Genomic DNA, 19,491 nt, shown 5'->3' with positions numbered 1-19,491 from the left:
TATATTTTGTTTTTTTACTTTTTATAGAGATTCTTTTTTTCTAATACATATTTTGGTATGTATTAGAAAAAAAAATGGTACCAAAGCAGTTTGGTATAGGTCCCCAGAATATATTTAAATAAATAAGATGCTTTTGCAGGGGAAAAGTCAATTACATTAGTCTTATGCCTAGGAAATGCCAAGTAATCATTGTAGTCTTCTCTTGAGTAGCTGAGACTCTGCTGTTGCCTCTTTTTGGATAAGGAAAAGAGACTAGTGTTTCTAATTAATTTGCTAGTACTTAATTTACTTTTATGTTGTTAGGATACCAGGTTGCAATGCAAACCGTGTGCTTTGGGCTGTTGATAGATTTCTTTTTATTAACATGCTACAAATTAGAGAATTTCAGGTAAGCAGGTAATGTTAAAACCAGGAAAATAGCAATTTCTAATTCTTTTCTGAATTCTTAAATTCTCTTTGTGTTTTTGGTTCTAGGTTATGGATGATGAATCAAATGAAAAAGAAGCAAACTCACCTTAAAATAATTTGAGTTTTTGGGTGCAGCAGTCGGACTTGTTGATACTGTGTACCAAGCTTTTATTATTTATCTGCTAAGAAACTTGCAGATTAATAAACTATGCTCTTTCTTCAGAGAACGATATAAAAATATTGCATGTTTGCTTTACTTCATAGGAGTTATTTATAACATTGTGAGTCATCTTTTGTACATGTGGATTTTATTCAGGGACATTTTTGTTTTTGTTCATTTCTCATGATTAATTCTTTGTATAAGATACATTTCCCTCATCTAATTTATTTATTTACTTATTTACTTTTTAAAGATTTTATTTATTCATTGTAGAGAGGGGAAAGAATAGGGGAGGAGCAGAAAGCATCAACTCCCACATATGCCTTGACCAGGCAAGCCTGGAGTTTCAAACTGGCGACCTCAGTGTTCCAGGTCAGTGCTTATCTACTATGCCACCACAGGTCAGGCATTTACTTTTTGTTTTGTATTTTTCCGAAGTGAGAAGCAGGGGGGAGGCAGGCAGACAGACCCCCGCATGCGCCCGACCAGGATCCACCCGGCATGCCCACCAGAAGGCAATGCTCTGCCCATCTGGGGCGTTGCTCCATTGAGGCCAGAGCCATTCTAATGCCTGCGGGCAGAGGCCATGGAGCCATCCTCAGCACCTGGGCCAACATTGCTCCAATAAAGCCTTGGCTGCGGAAGGGGAAGAGAGAGCCAGAGAGAAAAAAGAGGGGTAAGGATGGAGAAGTAGATGAGTGCCTCTCCTGTGTGCCCTGGCAGGGAATTGAACCCAGACTTCCACATGCTGGGCTGATGCTCTACCACTGAGCCAACCGGCCAGGGCCCAGGCATTTACTTTTAAAATATATAAGTAAATAGGGAGAATGCTTTTTAAGAATATTCTAAAATGCTTTATTGTTTTGTGAGTTCTTTGAAACTATTTTTACTGAATTTTTATCTTTTTTTTTTAAGCAACTAAATTCTAGCTTAAAAATAATATCTGGCTAGTAGTCCCAGTGTAGTAGCATTTAATTTCTCCCTAAGAGACCAAAATAAAAACCTCAAAAAACAAATAATAATGTTGAAAACATTAAAATAGCCAGATCCAAGTTGTAGAAAAAAAAGTCCATTAAGCACAAGACAGTACAGGCTGAATTGAGAAAACCAGTATTAGCATGCTCAATACCTAATGAAGCAGAATCTCCCTGAAAAAAAGATGAGAAGCTGCTTTGGTCCTTTTACTGGCTTCTCTTGTCTCAGAGATTGATAAACTGTGCCATGCCAGGAATTTGGACAGTTATCTTCTACCATAGGGGTACTACCTTTCTATTTTTTTTATATGTTTTAAAACTTTTAGTCATTGATTTTAGAGAGAGAGAGGAAGGGAGCGAGAGAGGAACATCAATTTGTTGTTCCATACAATTATGCATTCCTGGTGGTATATTGGGACAATGCTCTAACCAACTGAGTGACCCGGCCAGGGCCTAAGGGTATTGCTTTTTCAGATAGCCCAGATAGCAAATTATCCTTCTCTCTCATTTTTCTATAGTAATTCAGAGACAGCAGTTCACAGACAATAGGAAAAGAAAGATGGGTACATTTCATCTCTGGAATTCTGGTCCCCAAAATTGCAGAGATTAAGATAGGGATGGAAATAGTCAGAACTCCAGCAGTTGTGAATGCCAATAACTGAAATTTTAATTTTTGTCCTTTGGTTCACAGATCAGATAGTGGGGCTGGAGAATTTGTTTCCTGAGCTATTATAGATAAATTCAACTTAGACTGGGAATTGCTTTGTAAACTAGGAACATTGACCTACCCTTCAGCTGAAGCTATGGAAATTGATATTGTGGAGGAGGCAGTTAACTACAAGTCTTGAGTGTGGCCATGGAATAAGAGGCTGAGGTGGGTGGTGGATTATATTATTGGAAGAGAGGAAATCACAGAACTGAGAGGCCAAGATATTGGATTTTCCATGAAAGGGATCAGTCACGAGGAACAAGGAGGAAAGGTAGGGGATAACATTCTAAGCACACAGAACAGTGTAATCAGAATCTGGAAGCTCTGAAATGTATTTGGGAACTACAGGAAGCTAAGAATTGCTTGAGTGTAAAGTGGAAGTACATACTTAGTTGGAAATGGTGCAGAAGTAAGCAGTGGGTCATATGGAATGTGAAACTGGTGAAACTTTTGGTTGCCTACACATCACACACCCCTGTTCTCACTGAAAGAGGCTCTCTCAACTATCATTTGGTTGTGATGTGCCCAGGAAAGGGAGATCCCACCTCAGTCTGAGGGGATAAATTATAACTAGTCTAAACCAGTCTTAACTCTTTTCTCTTTGCCAGTCATTAGTGTAGGTGTGGACATATGGCCCAGCTCTGGCCAATGAATTGTAAGGGAAAGTCTTATTGGTAAGTTTTGGAAAGATTTTCTTCTTGATTGAGAGAGATTAACCTACTTAAAGAAGGCTGATTGTTTTCTAACAAAGAGCCTGGTAAATCATGGAGGACTTGGTGATAAGTCCTGGTAAAATAAATTTATTGGCTTTTGTTTGTGGCAGGTAGTACAAAATGTTGATCTTTTTGTTGTTGTTGTGACACACGGAGAGAGGGACAGATAGGGACAGACAGGAAGGAAGAGAGATGAGAAGCATCACTTCTTCATTGCAGCTCCTTAGTTGTTCATTGATTGTTTTCTCATATGTGCCTTGACTGGAGGCTACCTACACTAGAGCAAATAACCCCTTGCTCAAGCCAGAGACCTTGGGCTCAAGTAAGTGACCTTGGGCTTCAAGCCAGCGACCTCTGGGCTCAAGCCAGCGACCATGGGGTCACATCTATGATCCCATGCTCAAGCCCCAGCGACCCCACTCTAAAGCAAGCAACCTTGGGGTTTCAAACTTGGGTCCTCTGCATCCCAGTCCAACACTCTATCCACTGTGCCACTGCCTGGTCAGGCCCAAATGTTGATCTTAATGAAAATTTAACATCTGGTTCCCTTTTTAATGCTTCCTTTCAAAAAAGAGCAAACACATAAGTTTGAGACGCATAGTATTCTTTATTAGGGAACTGGCAATAGTATTGTTAGACCATGAGATGTTTGATAGAGTGGTGGGAGATGATGGTGTCAAAACTGGCAGGAATGAGATCCTGAATTACCATGAGTATGTGCCTAGGAGTCTGGACTTAATCCTAGAGGTGAAGGGTATCCACTGGATTGGAAACAGGAAGAAACCAACCAGATTTGTATTTCTGAAAGGTCATTCTGCTGTAAAGGTGTATAGGATGAATGGGGTAGTGGTGGAGCCAAAGGGGTTCATTTGGGGTCTTTCTGAGGCTCCTGCCTGTGCCTTTTGTTCTTGTGTTTATTTCTCCTCCTCATAGGCCTTATAGTGGCTCAATGTGCTCCTTTTATTTATTTATTTAGATACTTGCCACCATCTTCTCTGTCTACTGGGGTACATTTCTCCACAAAAATCCCTAAAATGTAGAATATATCATATGTGCCCCTGCTCCCCATATTATTGTTATTCAAAAAGAATAAAAAAATTGAGATATAGTTGACATAACATTATTAGTTTTAGGATTATAAGATGATGATTCAATATGTATTTGTATTGCAAAAGGATCACCACAATAAATTTAGTTAACATCTATAACCACACAAAGTCTTAACTTCTTTTTCTTGTGATGAGAACTTTCAAAGTCTATACTCTTCACAACTTTCAAATGTACAACACAATTATAGTCACCATCCTCTACAGTATTGATCCAGGACTTATTTTATAATTAGAAGTTTATGTCCAGGTCTTTTTTATTTTAATGATTTTATTGCTATTAATACTGGGATTTAGATATGGGACAATAAAAATCACAAACATGGGGACATTTAAAAATCTTATGATGCTATTTTAATTTAGGTTCTTCTTCATTTCTTTAGAATGAAGCCCTGATGCATGGCAAGAGGAGGCTGAGAACCATTAGATTTCACAGGACTAATCTGGGAAATGGAGTTGCATAAAGGGACAATAAGTGACATTCCTTACCATCATCACTTTTTTTTAAAGTTCAGTTTAGAACTTTTGATCACGAGAGAAAACCCTTTCCATTTCCTCGGATGTTTGAATTAGACCCGGATGTCTCCATTCCTTCGTAGATAATTTATTTTCTTCTCCTCCAGCCCTTATTGTTAAGGGTTAAGCTCAGGCAGAGCTCTGTGTAGATGGAGGTTAAATAAACAAAATTCTTCTATATCAGTGTCTTGACTGGCACATGATTACAAAGAGCTCTTTGTTACGGTGGGTTGGTAAGACTGTTCAAGGTCTGCTTGGTGTGGAGGAAAGACTTTCATGATATAACTGCTCCTGTACCGTGAGCTAGAGCTGGACCAGAACAGAGGGTGCTTTCTGCAAACTCCTTTTACAGATGGTCTTATCTTAATTGGTGTTTATTCTGACACAAATCAGCAGCCCTCCCTTGCCTTCTGCTGTGTGCTGGTATCTGGAACAGGTTGTTGTCATACCTGGTCAAGCATGTAATTTCCAGTACCTGGTACCAATCATGTACTAGTACCCATGACTACCTCCCCCCTTTACACTAGCTAATACTTTGGTGCCTGCCAAGCAGCCTGGGGTTTTCGTTTTGCAGCCACCCCAGACATTCCTTGTATATAAGCGTCTATTAATAAACTATTAATTACCAAACTGAAGTAGTTAGCCTTTTTCTTCGGTCTTTTCCTACCCTGCTCTCTCTTCACAGAGGTAGATTTTTAGTCTTGGGGCTTTTTCCTGGGTCTGTGTGTACTAACAATTGATGAGGAACTGTTTAGTCTTTGGTGGGACCCTACCATCCTAACACAGTCAGGACCCAGGAAGACACTATTTGTGGACTGGTTCATGCACCATTGAAAGAGGAGAGAAGGTAGGGGTTCTAGTCTGGCACATTCCCCCTCCTATTCATCTCCTTAGACCAGAAAGCACCGCTTCCCCCTGGCCAACATTTATGATTTATACAGCCAGGCCAGGTTCCAAAGACTGTGGCCACATTAACATCTAAAGATCAGGCTACAAATATAGTTCTCATAGGAGAAGATCTCCCAATTCAAGTCCCTATGAAACACCTGTCTTTCTGATCTTAGTCTTCTGCTATTCCCATGACATCCAGTTATAGGGTGAGCAACTGTGCCATTATCCAAACGTGTTTTTACATCAGATGAATCTGTTAATAGTTTTTGTTAGCACATATGAAAACTCAAGCTAAATGATCTGGCCCCAAACCCAAGTGACCTACTAACCTACTGGTTTGGGTCCTGGGGGTCATGATGGAAAAAAAATGTTACTAATACTTGGCCTGCTTCTTTTGTCTTTTTTTTTTTTTTTGTAATGTGTCTGTACTATTGCTGCTGATCTTCAATGCAGTCAGTTGACAACTAAGCAAGTTATGTCTCTGCTACCGAAGTCTCTCACTGACCACTCAGGGAGCCTCATGGAAGAGGTGGGCTTGTGAGATTATAAGAAGGTCACAAGGGGTACAGTGTGGAGGAGAGACTGTTTCATGACATGACCACTGTCTGTCCCACAAGCTGGACCAAACGAAAGTTGCTTTCCGCAAGCCCCCCTTACAGACTGTCCGATTTTAATTGTTCATTCTGACATTAATCAGTGCTCCTCTTTTGCTTCCTGTTATGTGCTGGTTCCTGGAACAGTGTGTTGTCCTGACCTGGTCAAGCATATAACTTCTAGCATTGATGTGCTCGTACCTGTGACTAATCCCCACTTTTACCCTATATAATTCTTTGGTGTCTACCCAGCAGTGCAGGGATCCCTTTTGTCTTGCAGCCACCTGTGACATACCTTGTAAGTTTCCCTTTATAAACTCTATTAATTACCTGACTGGAGAGTGGCCAGGCTCTTTTCTTTTCTCTTTTCTTTTCTTTTCTCTTTCTTTCTTTCTTTTCTTTCTTGTGACGAAGAGAGGGACAGATAGGAAGGGAAAGAGAAGCATCAATTTTTTGTTGTAGCAGCTTAGTTGTTCATTGATTGCTTTCCCAAGTGTGCCTTGACCCAGGGGCTACAGCAGACCGAGCGACCTTGGGCTCAAGCTGGTTAGCCTTGCTCAAACCAGAGGAGTCTGCCCTCAAGCTGGAGACCTTGAAGTTTTGAACCTGGGTCCTCCGCGTTCCAGTCTGCCACTCTATCCACTCACTGCACCACCACCTGGTCAGGTGGCCAGGCTCTTTCTTTGGTCTTTCTCTGCCCTCTGCCTACAGAGGTAGATTTTCATTGTTGGAGCTTTCCTTGAATCTGCATGTACTAAACAGTTGGGAAAATATTGGCTTTCAAAGTTTCTTCCCCTCAACGGTGCATAAGGGCCTTCCAGAATAGCTGTAGAATGGAGATGGACAAGACAAATTGATAGTCATGATGACATACAAGCAGAAGGGGAAAGCAGGAGGTTTAATAATTATAGTTTGGGCATGAGAACTTTGGTGGTACTGCTGGCATTTTCTTTGTGGCATTGACAGGTTTTCTGGCAATGTACAGTTAAAACACTGTAATTATTCCTTGACTCTTTGGCAATATCACTGAGGTCTTACCAGAACCTCTTAGATGAGGGTTCTGAGGCTACAATGTATATCCACAGAGACTTTGCCTCTTGAATTAAGAAATGTGCTATTTTCAAACAGCTCACTGTTTATTTATTATTATTATTATTATTATTATTTTTTAACTTTGTGCTGGGTGACTTAGGAACCAGTTCAAGGGCCTGAAATATTAAAGAGCTTTCATGTTAGAAATACTTTGCTTAGGCCTGACTGGTGGTGGTACAGTAGATAGAGCATCATCCTGGGACTCTGACATCCCTGGTTCGAAACTCAAAAGTTGATGGCTTGTGCATGGGATCACTGACATGATCCCAACATTGCTGGCTTGAGCCCAAAGGTTGCTGCTTAAGCAAGGGGTCAGCATTCCAGGTTGCTACCACTGGTCAGGCTGATGATCTCTTTGTGCTACGGTTTGTACAAGGTATTGGGTATACAGACACTTGTTCTAGCCTCAAGAAACTTAGCTTAGTATGGAAATACGCAAAAAATAAAAAAATATCAAAGCATATTGCTTTAAAGGGGCAGCTCAAAGAATGAGAAGTTAATGCATGTTCCTACGTCTGCTGGGTGAGACAAAAGATGGGGTGTGGATTCCATGAAGAGTAACTAATGTGTGCAAAAGACTTGAGAATGTGGGCCCAATTGAGAAATTAACTGTTCAGCTTTGTAAGAGTGGGATAGGAAGAAAGTAGTGTGAAATAATGTGAGACCTCTAGGATCAGAAGTCCATGCCATGTTCTGGATGCCACACAAGTTTTTATTTGATTCTATTCTAGAGTCATGAATAGAGTTATGATAATCATCTACATTTGACTAAAGACACGATTTAAATCTTCCTAAAGCAAAAGCTCAGGTAATAAATTCTCATGAACATCATTTCTCTCTGATTAAGTTTCTCTTGGCAGGAATTGTGCATTAATTCATAAAAGTAATTGTTCATGAATCAAATAGAAGGCTGTCAAATCTAGGCAATTCCTACAGTCCTCTCAGGTGGGCCAGTAGGTCTCCCTCTGCCCCTCTCCAAAAAACTTGGGGTTCGGGAGGTAAAAGGATGGGGGTGGAGATGGGTTGCAGAGGGCTTTTAGAGGCCAAGCATAATACAGACAGCCTAAGTTGGGAACTGAATTGGCTGCTACCAGAAAGACTGGCAGAATCTGCACGGCGCTTGGAATCAAGAATTTTGGCATCTCTCTCCCCTCAGTTATTTGCAAATTTTTCTTAGGCTTATGTTCCTTTCCCACCCTGACTTATTTGTCCGTCAGGCCTTCTGCTCTCTTTTTCCTCTTTCCCTGCTTCGTGGAGTGTCGGAACTTGGGGCCTTGGAGTGCAGTTAGGCGCGCGCCCCAACGTTATTTGCTTTGTTAACAATTTCATCCTCCTCTTTCCTTATCTTTCCCTCATGCCCTCCCAGACTTCGAGTTTTTCCCTCCCCCGCGGCGCCGTCCCTCCCGCTACTCGCCTGGAGGCCGGGCGGCTCCAGGAACCTCATGCGGATGCGGCAGCTACTCGCTGCCACGTCTTAGCTGCCAGCAGGCCAGAGCCTGTGTGGGCTCGTGGGCGGGGCGGCCGGGGAGGCGGGATCTGCACGTGAGCGACGCCGACGCGGCTCAATGGGACTTGCGGACGGCGGCGGCGGCGGCGGCGCGGTGCGCGCGAGAGGCGGGGCCGGGAGGCAGTTGCTGGAGAGTACAAGAGGCCGAGAAAGCCATCATTACCTCGGCTGTCGCATCCCCCATAGAGTCGTGCTCGTGCTCCCCGACTCCGAAGTCCTCCCATAGCCCCACAGGCTCTTGTGTGCTCACGACCTTGCCAGCCGCTCACCTCTCACCTTGCGTACCGAGCCTCCGGCATCATGTGCGGTAAGGGGCCGCGGGCTGGGGGCGTGTTGCGGGCGGTGCTGGGGTGCGATGCGGGCGCCGCTGAGGCCTGAAGCGCCGGCTGGAGCCGAGTGCGAAGGCAGGGTGATGGGCGGGGGGCGTCCTGCGGTGGCCGCGGGGGCTGGGAGCCGGGCCGGCCTCTGCGGCTGGAGGGGTGTGGCGGACTTAGGAAGGTACCTGGGAGGGGGGCGGGCCCTAGAGAGGATCTGAGGGAGCGGAGGGGGCGCTTGGCGCGGAGTAGGGAATCCGGGGAGAAGAGAAACGTTTGTACTGGAGAAGGAGAGGGCTGAGGGAACTGAGATGTGGACGGGGGTGTCTTCACAAGCGTCCACCAGGTGAGTGAGGCGATCTGTGGAACATCAGGTGAGGCCTCTTGAACTTATCTTGTATTCTTCTAGGATTTACCTTTTACAAAAATATTTATTTTTAGTTGCTATCTTTTGGTCAGGCCCAATAGAAAACAGAACTATAACTAGAGCTGTGACAATGGCATTGCACATGGTTTTACTACTTCCTGCCACCCCCACCCCCTCAACAGAAACCATTGCTAATCAATCTCCTGGTGAACGCGCTTAGATCTGATTTTCTGTTGGAAGAGACCCAAAAGTGACCATGGTGACAGATCATACATCATTTATCACTTGCATGTACACCCATTGTAAACACTTACCTATGAGAAATATTGGTCTACCTTTAACATATTTTGCCTGGAACAGTTAAAACATAAAGTTAGGCCCTGTTATTCCATGTTTGAGACTTTGGTTTTTTTATGTTTGTGTGTGTGTGTGTGTGTGTGTGTGTGTGTTTTGAGAGAGAGAGAGGAAGGGAAGGAGAGAGAGAGAAACATAGATTTGTTGTTTCACTTTTTTTATGCATTCATTGATTGATACCTGTCCTGATTGATGTCCTGACCAGGGATTGAACCCTCAGCCTTGGTGTGTCAGGACAACACACTAACCAACTAAGCTACCTGCCCAGGGCCAGAGACTGATTTGTTCAAAGCTAAAAGGAATTATCAGAATTATATCTGAAGTGACTAATATGCACTAAAATTTGTATTAACTTGGCCATTGGCAGTATAAAGAATTTTATCTTTGCCTTTCTTATTGAAATTTACAACTGACCCTGAAGTGAAAAATAACACTTATTTTAAAGGGAGATATGACTGTAATAGAAAGAACCAAGCAGGAGGTGGCATGTTCTCATTAGTGTATGTTTTTCTTGTATTTAACTTTATGCTAATTTCAACTTCTGAAAAAAGAACAGGTTTAAATTTAGAGTAGGTTAAAAAAAACAGAAAATCTATAGTTTTCTGAAATTATTAGAGTCAAGCTGACTTTAGCATCAGATATACTTTTGCTGTGTCTATCTATTTCAGGGGTAGTCAACCTTTTTATACCTGCCGCCCACTTTTCTATCTCTGTTAGTCCTAAAATTTTCTAACTGCCCACTGGTTCCATAGTAATGGTGATTTATAATGTAGGGTAGTAACTTTACTTTATAAAATTTATAAAGCAGAGTTACAGCAAGTTCAAGCATATAATAATAATTACTTACCAAGTACTTTATGTTGGATTTTCACTAAGTTTGGCAGAATAAATCTTTATAAAACGACTTACTATAGTTAAATCTATCTCTTTATTTATACTTTGGTTGCTCTGCTACTGCCCACCATGGAAGCTGGAATGCCCACTAGTGGGCGGTAGGGACCAGGTTGACTACCACTGGAGTTAGTTAATAAGAGTGGTTTTGCCAGAACACCTAATTTGGATCCGTGAAGTAGTGAATATGCAAACTGGTTAATCTCTAGTGTGCTTCATTTGGTAATTAACTGTTCCTGAATGATGAGGTGTGCACCTAGCTAAGTACATGGCTTTCTGGTTGCAGGTCATTTCTTCATTTTGTTCTAGAAAAAAGGAAATCAAAGTATTAAAAAAGAAAAAATCTGATCTGGTTTAGAAAGGTGCAGAGAAGAGAGTGAGGCTTTTACAGGATAGGTTAGATGTTGAGAGTTTTCACTTAGCCAACATCGCTATTCCACAGAATTTTATAGCTGGGGAAACCGACAGTTATAATCAATAAAGAACTAGTGTTTGAGGCATTTTTGAGGCTTTGCTTTTAACCAAACCAGACCATACTTTTGCATGATCTGGATTAAGGTTCAGAATTTATTCCCTGTAATGTAAATTATGCAGGTTAACTGTCTTTATTTTCCTCCCACACCTTAATCATTGAAATAAAATATCCAGGCAGAGAAATTCAGTTGAGAATGAAATCAGATGCAGAAATTCAGAGATTTACTTTCTGATTACCTGCAGCCTATTCAGATTTTTCTAACAGATTATTCTGTTACAACATTGCAAAATGTTGAAGCAGAAGAATGAGAGCTAAGGAGCCTGTGATATCCTTATTTCAATCTGATATACTGATAAAACTTTTTAATGTTTAATAGGTTACATTAAGTTGTTAATTACTATTAATCAGGAAAAAAAGATTCCATGGTCAAGTAAATTGGGGAGCAACAGATTAAACAATGTTGGCCCTGGCCAGATAGCTCAGTTGGTTAAAGCCTTGTCTTGAAGTGCAGAGGTTGCCAGTTCAATTCCCAGGGCACATATAGGAACAGATCAATGTGCCTATTCCTCTCCTTTTCTCTCACTTTTTCTTCCTTTCCTTCCCCCCTCTCCCTTCCTCACTCTCCCTCCTCTTCCCTCTCTTGTTAAACTCAATTAAAAAGAACAACATTGAACTGATTTTCTTTTTATTGGAGGACTTCTTGGAACCTTTGGTGTGTTAATAAGTGTTGTAAATCTGCCAGAGAAAAATAGTATGTGTATACACCAGTTTTATCTTTCCTTATTCTTGGTTCTTTGGAATATACTTTTTTTTAAATTGCTTTTTCTTTGGCTTTGATGAGAGTGTCAAGTTGCTAAAGATACCCACATCTTTTAACAGTTTTTGCTGTTTTCTAAAAATAAATGATGGTGTATATAAATAGAATTTTTGTAATTGAGGTTATATTTAAAAGCCCAAGGGAGCTGCTGAAAAGAATCCTTAAAATGTGTTTTGTAATTACACTGTCTAATGGCTTTGGGGTAATTGAGGGATGCTGAGACTTGCTGCTAGGATCATAAAACCAGTACTATTAACATATCCTTACAATTAATTGCTAAATAGGCATTTCCTCAGTTGTGTTCACTGGAAAGGGAGAAGGTGATAGGTGCTGGTAATGAGTGGGAAAGAGTGTTGCAGCAGACAAGTTTGGGAAATTCTGGTTTTGGAGATTTGCACTAAGCAAGATTAAAGGTTCTAGGAAGATCTACAAATAAACCTGTTAACCTATACCGAACCTTCCTCCCCTCCCTCCCCCCCTCCCCCTCCCCTCCCACTAGGGGCGAGGCTCTGCCCACCAGCAGGGGATGCTCTGCCCCTCTGGGGCGTCGCTCTGCCACGACCAGAGCCACTCTAGCGCCTGGGGCAGAGGCCAAGGAGCCATCCCCAGCGCCCGGGCCATTTTTGCTCCAATGGAGCCTTGGCTGCGGGAGGGGAAGAGAGAGACAGAGAGGAAAGAGGTGGGGGGTGGAGAAGCAAATGGGCGCTTCTCCTATGTGCCCTGGCCGGGAATCAAACCCGGGTCCCCCGCACGCCAGGCCGACGCTCTAATGCTGAGCCAACCGGAAGGAGAGTATAACTAGAGATGTCAGGGTTTAAATAGTGCTTTGAGTTCCAGAATGTTAAATGTGCAAGAAAGGTGTTACAGAGCTCCTTTCAGTGGCAACATCTATTTACAACAAAGTAGGACACTTGAACCAGCATTTTGTAAATAGGAAAAGTATCTTAAACAATTAAAGAACACATAAGTAATTGAAATTCCTCATTTTGTCACTCCAAACAATTTTTACTTTGTGTTTTTAGGAGTATAGAAAATATTATCTTATAATATTTCATCTTCTAAAGGGATCTTGTGGAATGTGCCTCCATAATTATAGTGCTATTGACTGTATTTTATGACAAATATTTAGTTGATGTGTATAACTTTAATTGCTGTATTGTTTATAATTTCAAAGAGGTAGGAATACCTCTGTAGGGAAATAGGTAGGTAAAATATGGCTCTTATGGACTGGCATGCAGCCATAAATCATAAATAGAATAGGTAGTTGTGTTGTACTGACAGAACAATCTCAACATCTTAAGAGAAAAACATATAGAACAATATATATAGTGTCATCAAATTATGTGTTTTAAAAAAGCCTTTTAAAATTATCTATATCTAGGTTGATTTATATGGACACATTCGTAGCTGAAGGATTGGGACAATGTGTATTGAATTAATGTTGGTTATCTTCCATATGTGGCAGTATAAAGAGGAGATTTTCACAATTCATTCTGTAGCCTTTGTGTAATTTGAATCTTTAATAATGATGAATTAATTTATAGACTTATAAGAAAAAAATTAAAAATGAAACATAAGTGGCATTGTAGATGGATTTTGATTCAGAAAGTATAAAATTTAGAGAATGAATTTGAACAGTTAACCCTGATAAGTTCTGTTGTCTGAGGTCTAAAAATATTGAAGTTGTCAAGTGAAAAAATATGAGGAAGTAAAATTTCCTATTCAGAAGGACATGAATTTAACCAGGCATAGGAACTTAAATAATTTGATTAGTCAGCTAAATTGCATTTAGTTTTCATTTTAGTAAGGTTTATTAGTCTTTGCTTACAGGTAAATTGCTTTCAGCTGGATGTGTCAAGTCTATGATCCAGGTCGTGTGTGAATATTTTGTTATTCATGGTACTCATAAATGCTTTTATGTCATTGAATTTAAGTTGCCATTTTCTGAGAATGATGCCATTTTCTGAGTAGGTGCAAGGGTCTGCTTCAGTTAGGGAAATATTCTAAGTATATTCCATTAATAAGAAAACTTATACTTGGAAGCACATGTTGGTTTGGGAGTAGGAAATCTGTGTTCCACACAACTACCCTGTGCAATATTGGAACAATTTCTGAGTGGTAGTGGAGAGTTGGTTTTTTGGTTTTTATAGTTACCCTAAGCAGAACTGTTTATTGGGAGGTTTGATAAGATAAGTCAAACACCTGGAAAAGGGATAAATTTAGTAATTTCTACTCTAGTAAGCCCTATTTTGAGTTAAAACTGCCTCCCTTGTAAACATATCATGCATGCTCGATAAGCTGTTTATTTGCCATTATATATTTCCCAGCTACCCGAAGATTACAGATAACCCACTAATTCCAGTAGATGGACTGTCTTGGGCCATGGTACTGTCAAGAGCTGGTGTGTAAAATTGGCAGATTCAAACTCTTTGTCTTTATTTTCCTAACCAGGGATGACTTCGGTTAATTCCCTTTCTTCCTTATCCCAGATCTGTTACTTTGATCTTAGAAAATTTCTCTGGGTGTGTCATCCTTTTCTTCCTTTCAGTTTGTGCCCAGTTATGTCAGGGGAAATATTGCTCCTACTTTTCCTTCCATTCCTTCTCTTTTCCTTTTCTTTGTTCTAATAGTGAACCAAAAAATGACAGTAATAATTATTGGTAGTGCAATGATAAATAGTAGTGCTTCCTTTGTCTAAAAAAGGGCAGGTTTTTAATTGGAATTTGACATATAGTATTTTATTCAAGATGCCACTGATTGGGAAATGCACCATTATTATATGGATTACAAAGAAAGAAAATATAAATGTCTTAAAATCAATGCTGTCAAAATCTGAAGCCCTAGGAAGTATTTTGCAGGTGCTTTCAGAATATCATAGGCTAAGTGACTGATGGACTGTCTTTGTCTTTACCTGCTGAATGTTAACATCGCTAATACAGGACCACAGACAATTTAAATACATAGCCATTTGTGAATAATTCTTGCCCCAAATTTTTAACCTAATCAAATCAACCTTAAGCTCTGTCTCAGTTTTTAGAAAATGTAAGGAATAGAGGAACTAGTTAGACCACGCTACTTAGAAACTATTAGACACAGCCAAAATGTGAGACATTCAACAAGAAAATTGGCCCCCACTTGTCAGTAAATCAGTATCTTGGGGAAAACCGGGCAGTAGGGAAAACCATTCTGGATTCAAAGAGACTTACGAGAAAAAATCAAATATAAGGTTCATACCTTTATTATATCCTACGACAGTGGTCGGGAAACTGTGGCTCGTGAGCCACTTGCAGCTCTTTGGCCCCGTGAGTGTGGTTCTTCCACAAAATGCCATGAGCAAGTGCTAACTTGATAAGGAATGTACCTACCTATATAGTTTAAGTTTTAAAAATTTGGCTCTCAAAACAAATTTCAATCATTGTACTGTTGATATTTGGCTCTGTTGACTAATGAGTTTGCCAACCACTATCCTAGGAGGAACAAATCAGCTATAAAAGACACTTTTTTTGCTAATATCGAAAATTCAAATATGAACATTCTATTTGATGATATTAGAATATTATCTTGTTAGGTGCAATAATATGGTTTTGGAGAAAAATGTCTATTTTAAAAAAAATATGGAATTTGTCAGAGTAATGACAGTATTAGAGATAATCCTGATCTCTCCCCTTGAAATGTCAATAAATTGAACAACTATAATGCAGTGAAGGAACCCCAGCTGGGCTCGCAGGTGCACCTGAAAGATCTATGTATCGAATGGACTAAAGGTGGGATGGGGTGAAAAGAGGGGTAGAAGATAAAATGCAATCATGGTTGGCTTTGGAGAGGGGAGGAGACAAACCTGGAGTGACTGTTTTTTTTTTTTTTTTTTGTTTTTTTTTTTTTTCTGCTGGACTACAGGGAGGAGGGAAGCTCAGACTCTGGATTTATTTTTTTTCTTTTCTTTTTTTACAGAGACAGAGAAAGTCAGAGAGAGGGACAGACAGACAGGAACGGAGAGAGATGAGAAGCATCAATCATCAATTTTTTTGTTGCAACACCTTAGTTGTTCATTGATTGCTTTCTCATATGTGTCTTGACTGTGGGCCTTTAGCAGACCAAGTAACCCCTTGCTTGAGCCAGAGATGTTGGGTCCAAGTTGGTGAGCTTTTGCTCAAACCAGATGAACCCATGCTCAAGCTGGCAACCTTGGGGACTTGAACCTGGATCCTCTGTATCCCAGTCCAATGCTCCATCCACTGCGTCACCGCATGGTCAGGCTCAGACTCTGGATTTTGTCTGAGGGGTATGGAGAGGAAAACTTGGAGTGATTGGGTCCCCTGCCAGGAGGAGCCAGGAGACAGAAGGGCAGAGGGGGAGATAAACCAAAGCAGCTATAGTGTGTGGTCATGGCCAGTGATTCCATGGTGCCTGTAGCTCTTACTTGGCAGAAACAGAGAAAGCTAAAGTGCGGCCCCAGCCTCTCGATCCCTCCTCCCTCACCTTGCAGTATGGAGAGTGGCAGAGACAAACTCCACAGCTAGCTCTCCAGAGTCACTCTCTCCCCTGAAGAAGAAAGGTGCTCCATGTTTGGTCCCCAGGTCTGTTGAGACGTGGGAAGGAGCACCCATAAGTCTGAGATCGCCATTGCTAGACCTGAAAGCTGAAGCTGTAAAGCCCTCAGAACATGCCTCACCCACCAACATGTCTGCAGCTCCACCTACATCCTAGCATCAGCGACATCTCAGCTGACAGCCCAGGAACTTCACACAGTTCAAAGTTATAATATAGCGACACCTACTGGAAGAAACCTCTCCAAACCAAAACTTATTTTTCCTTTTTTCCCCTTCTTTTTCCCTTTTTTTCTTATTCATTTTTCTTTTTCATTTTTGAATTTCATTTAAAAAAAAATTTATATTTTTATTTCATTGTGGGTGTTTCATTTTTTATTTTTTTCTTTGCTTTTGATCTTCTTTTCTATGGTTTTTCTTCTTGTCAAAAATTTTTTCTTTTTCATTTTTCTGAAGCTGGAAACAGGGAGAGACAGACAGACTCCCGCATGCGCCCGACCGGGATCCACCCGGCATGCCCACCAGGGGCAACGCTCTGCCCACCAGGGGGCAATGCTCTGCCCATCCTGGGCATTGCCATGTTGTGACCAGAGCCACTCTAGTGCCTGAGGCAGAGGCCACAGAGCCATCCCCAGCGCCCGGGCCATATTTGCTCCAATGGAGCCTTGGCTGCGGGAGGGGAAGAGAGAGACACAGAGGAAAGCCGGCGGAGGGGTGGAGAAGCAAATGGGCGCTTCTCCTATATGCCCTGGCCGGGAATCGAACCCGGGTCCTCCGCACGCTAGGCCGATGCTGTACCGCTGAGCCAACCGGCCAGGGCTCTTCTTGTCAAAATTTTTAAAATTTTTATTGTATTATTTTTAATTCCTCAAATTTTTCAGTTGTTTTTTTTGTTAGGCTTCTTAACAATACCACTTCCAAATGCCATCAAGACAGAAGAAATTTAATACCATGCCTACACAAGACAGATGTATTTCAGAAAGAAAATGAAAAATCTCCAGAAAAAGAAACTCAATCACATGGAAACCTTGGAATTAAATCGTAGAGAAATCAAAATTGAAGTTTGAAAATACTCAACGAGATATGAGAAGACACCAATAGGCAACTTAATGAGCTCAGAAAACAAATTAATGAATAAAAAAGAAGACCTTACCAAGGAGATTGAAACTTTAAAAACAGAGATAAAGGACTCAATACGTAAATTAAAGACTGAGATACCAAGTTTAGCTAATGGAACAAGCTAGATAAGGAAAGAGTCAGTGACGTTGAAGAGGCCACTAGAGATGGTGCAGAGAGAAGAGGAGAGAGACTTATGAATTAAAAAGACCGAGAGAGCTCTACAAGAATTGTCAAAAAGAGCAATATAAGAATAATGAGTATATCAGAAGAAGAGAGGAAGAAGGGAATGGAGAGCCTAGTCAAACAAATAATTGATGAGAATTTCCCAAACTTATGGAAACAGTTAGAGTCTTGAATCCAAGAAGCAAACAGAACGCCAAGTTACCACAACACAAACAGACCTACTCCAAGGCACATTATAATAAAATTGTCAAAAATCCATGACAAAGAATCCTCAAGTCAGCTAGGGAAAAGAACACCATAACATATAAAGGAAAGCCCATTAGGCTATCATCAGACTTCTCAGCAGAAACTCTACAAGCCAGGAGAGAGTAGACCAAAACATTTAAAGCAATGAAAGAGGAATTTCCAGCCAAGAATACTATATCCATCAAAGTTATCCTTCAAATATGAATGAGAAATAAAAACTTTTAAAGACATACAGAAGCTGAGGGAATTTATCATGAGAAAAACTCCCACTGCATGAAATACTCAAGGGGATTATTCGACCAGACACAAAGAACAAAACAAATAAAAACTACAAGCAAAAGCTCCAACAGAGTTACAAGAAAAACAAGGATAATTTGTGACAACATAAAAGGGGAGAGGATAAAGATCTGCAGCAGCAAAGGAGGATGGAGTGCAGAAGCACTCATATGACAAAGGACTCTTGTACATAACATTTTTTTTAACCTAATGGTAACCACCCATGAAAAAGGCACTAGTGAAGCACAGCTTAAAAAGGAAGAAATGGGAAAGAAGTATGGAATACCATCAAACAAAAACTGACAAAAAAGAGAAGAACCAAAGAAGACACAGAACTACCAGGAAACAAAACATAAAATGGCTACAGAAATCCTCAAGTGTCAATAATTACCCCAAATGTAAATGGACTGAACTTACCAATAAAGAGGCACAGAGTAACAGATTGGATCAAAAAGCAAAACTTAACCATATGCTGCCTTTAAGAGACACATCTAAGCTGCAGGGACAAAAGTAGATTCAAAGTGAAAGGTTGGAAAATGATTCTCCAAGCAAATATATTATCCAAAGAAAAGCAAGTATAGCCATGCTCATATCTGGCAATGCTGACTTCAAGACACACAGGTAACCAGAGACAAAGATGGACATTTGATAACAATAAAGGGGACATTGTATCAAGAAGACATCACTCTTAATACATACGCACCAAACCAGGGAGCACCAATATATATAAGACATCTACTAACCGATCTAAAAATAGAGGTAGACAAAAACACAATCATACTTGGAGATTTCAACACACCATTGATGGCTTTAGCTAGATCGTACAAACAGAAATTCAATAAAGAAATATTGGCCTTAAACGACACTCTGGACCAAAAAGACATAATAGACATTTATAGGACATTTCATCCCAAAACATCAGATTATACATTCTTCTCCAGTGTGCATGTAACATTCTCAAGCATAGACCATATTTTGGACCACAAAACTAACATCAAAAAATTTAGGTGCCTAACCAGGCAGTGGCGCAATAGATGAGCGTTGGACTGGGATGCAAAAGACCCAGGTTCGAGACCCTGAGGTCGCCAGCTTGAGCAGGGGCTCATCTGGTTTGAGCAAAAGCTCACCAGCTTGAGCCAAAGATCGCTGGCTCGAGCAAGGGGTTGCTCAGTCTGCTGAAGGCCCGTGGTCAAGGCACGTATGAGAGAGCAATCAATGAACAATTAAGGTGTT

General features: G+C 40.8%; 2 protein-coding genes across 2 annotated transcripts in view; both read left to right on the top strand.

Annotated features, from left to right (window-relative positions):
* NFU1 (NFU1 iron-sulfur cluster scaffold) overlaps positions 1-4,172 on the top strand; it is a 30,800-nt gene extending 26,628 nt beyond the window's left edge. Inside the window, exon 8 of the mRNA XM_066267302.1 lies at positions 475-4,172. Coding sequence (XP_066123399.1) covers positions 475-519 — 45 coding nt within the window. The 3' untranslated portion in view covers positions 520-4,172. The remainder of the gene's footprint in view (positions 1-474) is intronic.
* Positions 4,173-8,775: 4,603 nt separating this feature from the next.
* Positions 8,776-19,491, top strand: part of GFPT1 (glutamine--fructose-6-phosphate transaminase 1) — a 72,086-nt gene continuing 61,370 nt past the window's right edge. Inside the window, exon 1 of the mRNA XM_066267298.1 lies at positions 8,776-8,976. Coding sequence (XP_066123395.1) covers positions 8,970-8,976 — 7 coding nt within the window. The 5' untranslated portion in view covers positions 8,776-8,969. The remainder of the gene's footprint in view (positions 8,977-19,491) is intronic.

The sequence above is a fragment of the Saccopteryx bilineata genome, chromosome 3 (genome assembly GCF_036850765.1).
Source record: "Saccopteryx bilineata isolate mSacBil1 chromosome 3, mSacBil1_pri_phased_curated, whole genome shotgun sequence".
Taxonomy (NCBI): Eukaryota; Metazoa; Chordata; class Mammalia; order Chiroptera; family Emballonuridae; genus Saccopteryx; species Saccopteryx bilineata.
Note: the sequence above shows the minus strand (reverse complement) of the source record. Positions and strands in the feature narration are given on the sequence as shown.